The following is a 3,686-nucleotide window of genomic DNA, read 5'->3' on the forward strand; positions in this document are numbered from 1 at the left end:
TGCAGGCGTGTATATGAACTTGTTTCGTCTCTCTCTCTCTCTCTCTATATATATATATATATATATATATATATATATATATATATGTGTGTGTGTGTGTAAGAGAGAGAGAGAATGGAAGGGGAGGGTGGGCCTCATATTTGAATTTCATAAAACTTTAAACTAAATAAAAAAAACATAAAAAATATCAAAAAGAATAATTTAGTATTTTCAGATTTCTAAAGGTAAACAAAAATACTTAAAATGACCAACAATTCAAAATGGGTTTAAACATTTTCTTGAAAAAAAATACATAACTATTTTTGCATTTTTGTTTAAAAAAAATATAAAGGTATAATTTTGTCGTTAACCGGTACAAAATGACATAATGTTTTAAAAATTCCCATAAAAAAAAATAAAACGATTACTTTTGGATTACATCATTTGCAAGACGGATAAGACGAGACCTCACAAAAGTCTTTCCGTCACCGACTTTTGCTTATTATTTTATATACAAATAGTCATGGATTCCACGTCCAAAAGCATAGGCTTTTCTTGTTAACCAATCACAATAACCATCTCAATATTTTTCTAATACTCTTTTCATAGATTAGACTTTAGAGATATAATTAGGAATTAATAAACTAAAATAAATAAATACAACATATTAATCATATTAATGTTCCTTTTGACTAAAGAATATGGTAACAATTTCTCAACTACCAACTAATTAATTTTTCTCGCTCACGAGAAAAAAACAATTACTTTGTACGAAAATGAATTGAAACCGTCAGATCAATATTCGAATTGGGAACAGATGCTTTTGGCACAAATCAACGGCTTGGATGATCTTGAAGCTCAAAAGGCCAAGAGCGATTAATGGTGTATAGTGTATGTACACAGGAGGGTGTTTTGAACTTTCTTAATTAAAATGGTGGCATTGTGGTGGCCATGGCTACCAAACAGAAAGAAATCCAGCACAAAAGGCCTCGATGATGATCCATTCTTTCCACCTGTACCAATAAAATATAATTAATAAATGATTGCATATTTAGATTTTTACTACTAATATATATATATATATATATATATATATATATATATATATATATATATATATATATATATATATATATATAACAATGGTATTTAGGGGTTGTTTTCTAATTAGGTGTAGTTAAAATGATTGAATGAGCAATAATTTTTTCAGTATAGATAGTTGTATCTGTATAGTCTGTTTCTAGACTCTAAACTAAATGAATCATCTTACCAAAACAAAATTATCATTTTACTGTTTTATTTTAAATAATAAATTTCACAATATTTATCAATTTTAACAATACTATCAGGAAAAAACAAAACTAAATAGATAAACAGCTAGTGTGTTAATATATTAGTAAGTCATATTTTTTTGTTTAGCACATTATTTGGTAAAGATCAAGTGAAAAACAGACAGGATTACATTTTTTTTATTCAAACAGCATATATAATGTACTTCTAATACATCTAGTATATAAGATTAGATTAAGTATGTAGTTCATTAAGTTAAAAACACATCCCTTAATTAGAAAACGACAACATATCATCAATGTAACAATATATGATTATGACACGACCACGTGTCAAATATATTTGTATGGAGTTGCCATATGCGCTCCAATGTACTAAGATTCTATGATACACCAACAAAGCACAAAGTATAAAGTACACTCCTTCCCTCCAAAAACAAATACAAGAAAAAAAAAAGTATTTTTAATTTAATAAAAGATTCACCGGCCGTAAGTACGTATCAAACCAAAGATTTTTTAAATTATTTTTTTTCGGCAATTTATCAATCAAATGTTATTTTGTGCCAACTAATAATCATTATTATGATTTATATAACTTTACTTTTAGTCGGGTGGATTGCTCTGTTGGTGCTTATTAAAAGGGTGTATTAAGTTAAACGTTAAGTTTATAAATATATGTTAATCTATCTACTCTAATTGTCTACAAGTGGTTTCTTTACTAAATTAAAAAAAATAAAATATATAGGGCAATGTTCAGTTTTTATACGCATTTCTAAACATTGTACCTTTCAAATTTTATTAAATTTTCATGAATGCATCAATAATAAGTAAAGAAAATCTTATATATTCATAGATGTGAAAATAGAATTAAAAATAATAGACTTTTTTTTTATTTTTTTGTATTTTGCATGTGAATGTACGTGACAGGTGTGAGAATGTTGACACAGAAATCTAAGCAATCAAATTACCTTGGTAGCCATGGAAGTAAGCGAGATAGAAGATGAAGACGTTGATGTCGACGTGGACGTGGACGTTGGAGGGTTCATACCCGTTGATAAAGCCGACAACCCGACATTATAAGCCATAGTTCCATCGGGTTGATACAACCCGTAGTTTCTTTCAGATGTCGGGCCGGGTTTCATATCTTCATTAAACAAAGCAAACAAGTAAATTTCAAGCCTCATTTTAGGTCTCAATGGTGTCCCTTCACCACCCAATTGTCTTCTCAACAAATTCCGATTGTAAATCGCTGCATTTTGAGGTGTTGCACCAATTTCGTTAGGGTCACCTCTCGATGGCCAACCCGTTTCAGAAACCCGAACTTCAATCCCTCCAAACCCTAATCTAGCCATCGCGAATATAACCGCGTCAACTTGAGCGTATAACATGTTGTCATAATGCTTACTTGTATGAGGATCGATCATGCCTGAATTCGGGTTAAAAAGTGCGTAGTCTAAAGAGATTTGAGTTGGGCTATCTTTGTATGCGAAGTAAGGGTACGCATTGATCCAAAATGGTGCTTTTGTGTTGGAAAGAAACTGTAAAAGTTGCGTCATTATGGTTGTGAGCTCCGGCGTAAATGTTCCGGCGGATGGTGGGTAAGAATTCGCGAGAACTGCTAATGACGAAGGTGTAGACACTTGAATATACTGTTGCATTCCTAACTGAGCTAACGCACGTTGAAGACTAACCATGGCTGGGACAAGATTCTCCAGCAGTGTCATGTCTTCTCCGGTGAACACTTCATTTCCGACAGCTATTCCTGTTATTCTTGTTGCCGGAAAATATGGTTTGATACGTGTTGTCACCCATTGCAAAGCTTGTTGTGGGTCCATCAATGTCCCAAGCATATCGTTCTCCACAGTCACGATCAGTTCAACCCCAGAACCTGCGAATGCGTTTAAGATATCCGGATTCGTGTCGTAGATTCGTGCTTTTGTGATTCTTAGTGATTTCAGAAGCTCAAGAACTTTATCCGGTGGTGGCAAATTGTTGCCTACTTGGCCATAATTTATCCCGAGTGATTCAACTTCCACAACAAATCCAATCCCTACAAACATAACAAATTAATCAAAAACATGCAAAAAAAAAAAAAAAAAAAAAAAAAAAAAAAGCCATCAATTCAAAAGAGTAAGTTAAGCTTGAATTAAACGTGCCTGATAAAGAAAGAATGATTCCCAGAACACATTGTACCATGAAAGCTGTTCTAAGCCAAGGTTCCATATATATGTTTAGAGAGAGAAAGAGAGATCTAGAGAGAGAGAGAGAGAGAGAGAGAGAGAGGGAATATGAAGGTAGGGATGTATGTGTATATATATGTGGTTTTTGCAGTGGGGAATTCTTTACTTTGCTTGTTAGAAATTGTGAAGGGGTAATAAGAAGTGTTGCAGAGGGTTGCTTTGATTTTGAGGTTGGGGG

The 3,686-nt window shown here is 32.4% G+C and overlaps 1 protein-coding gene across 1 annotated transcript; it reads right to left on the minus strand.

The window, feature by feature from the left end:
* Positions 1-605: 605 nt before the first annotated feature.
* On the minus strand, positions 606-3,686 carry LOC145109749 (Glycosyl hydrolase superfamily protein). Its single transcript, XM_079046916.1, has 3 exons — positions 3,425-3,686; positions 2,237-3,318; positions 606-992 (listed from the first exon to the last, which is right to left on the minus strand). Exons 1-3 carry the CDS (start codon positions 3,489-3,491, stop codon positions 906-908), a joined length of 1,236 nt encoding a protein of 411 aa, XP_078903042.1. The 5' UTR covers positions 3,492-3,686; the 3' UTR covers positions 606-905.

Source organism: Lactuca virosa, chromosome 4 (genome assembly GCF_052849685.1).
Source record: "Lactuca virosa cultivar CGN04683 chromosome 4, Lactuca_virosa_CGN04683_v6, whole genome shotgun sequence".
Classification (NCBI taxonomy): domain Eukaryota; kingdom Viridiplantae; phylum Streptophyta; class Magnoliopsida; order Asterales; family Asteraceae; genus Lactuca; species Lactuca virosa.

Coding starts and splice junctions, on each gene's coding strand:
- LOC145109749 (XM_079046916.1), bottom strand. CDS start 3,491: ATGGAACCTTGGCTTAGAACAGCTTTCATGGTACAATGTGTTCTGGGA. Junction 3,319..3,424: donor AATCATTCTTTCTTTATCAG/GCACGTTTAATT, acceptor TTATGTTTGTAG/GGATTGGATTTGTTGTGGAA. Junction 993..2,236: donor TTACTTCCATGGCTACCAAG/GTAATTTGATTG, acceptor TTATTGGTACAG/GTGGAAAGAATGGATCATCA.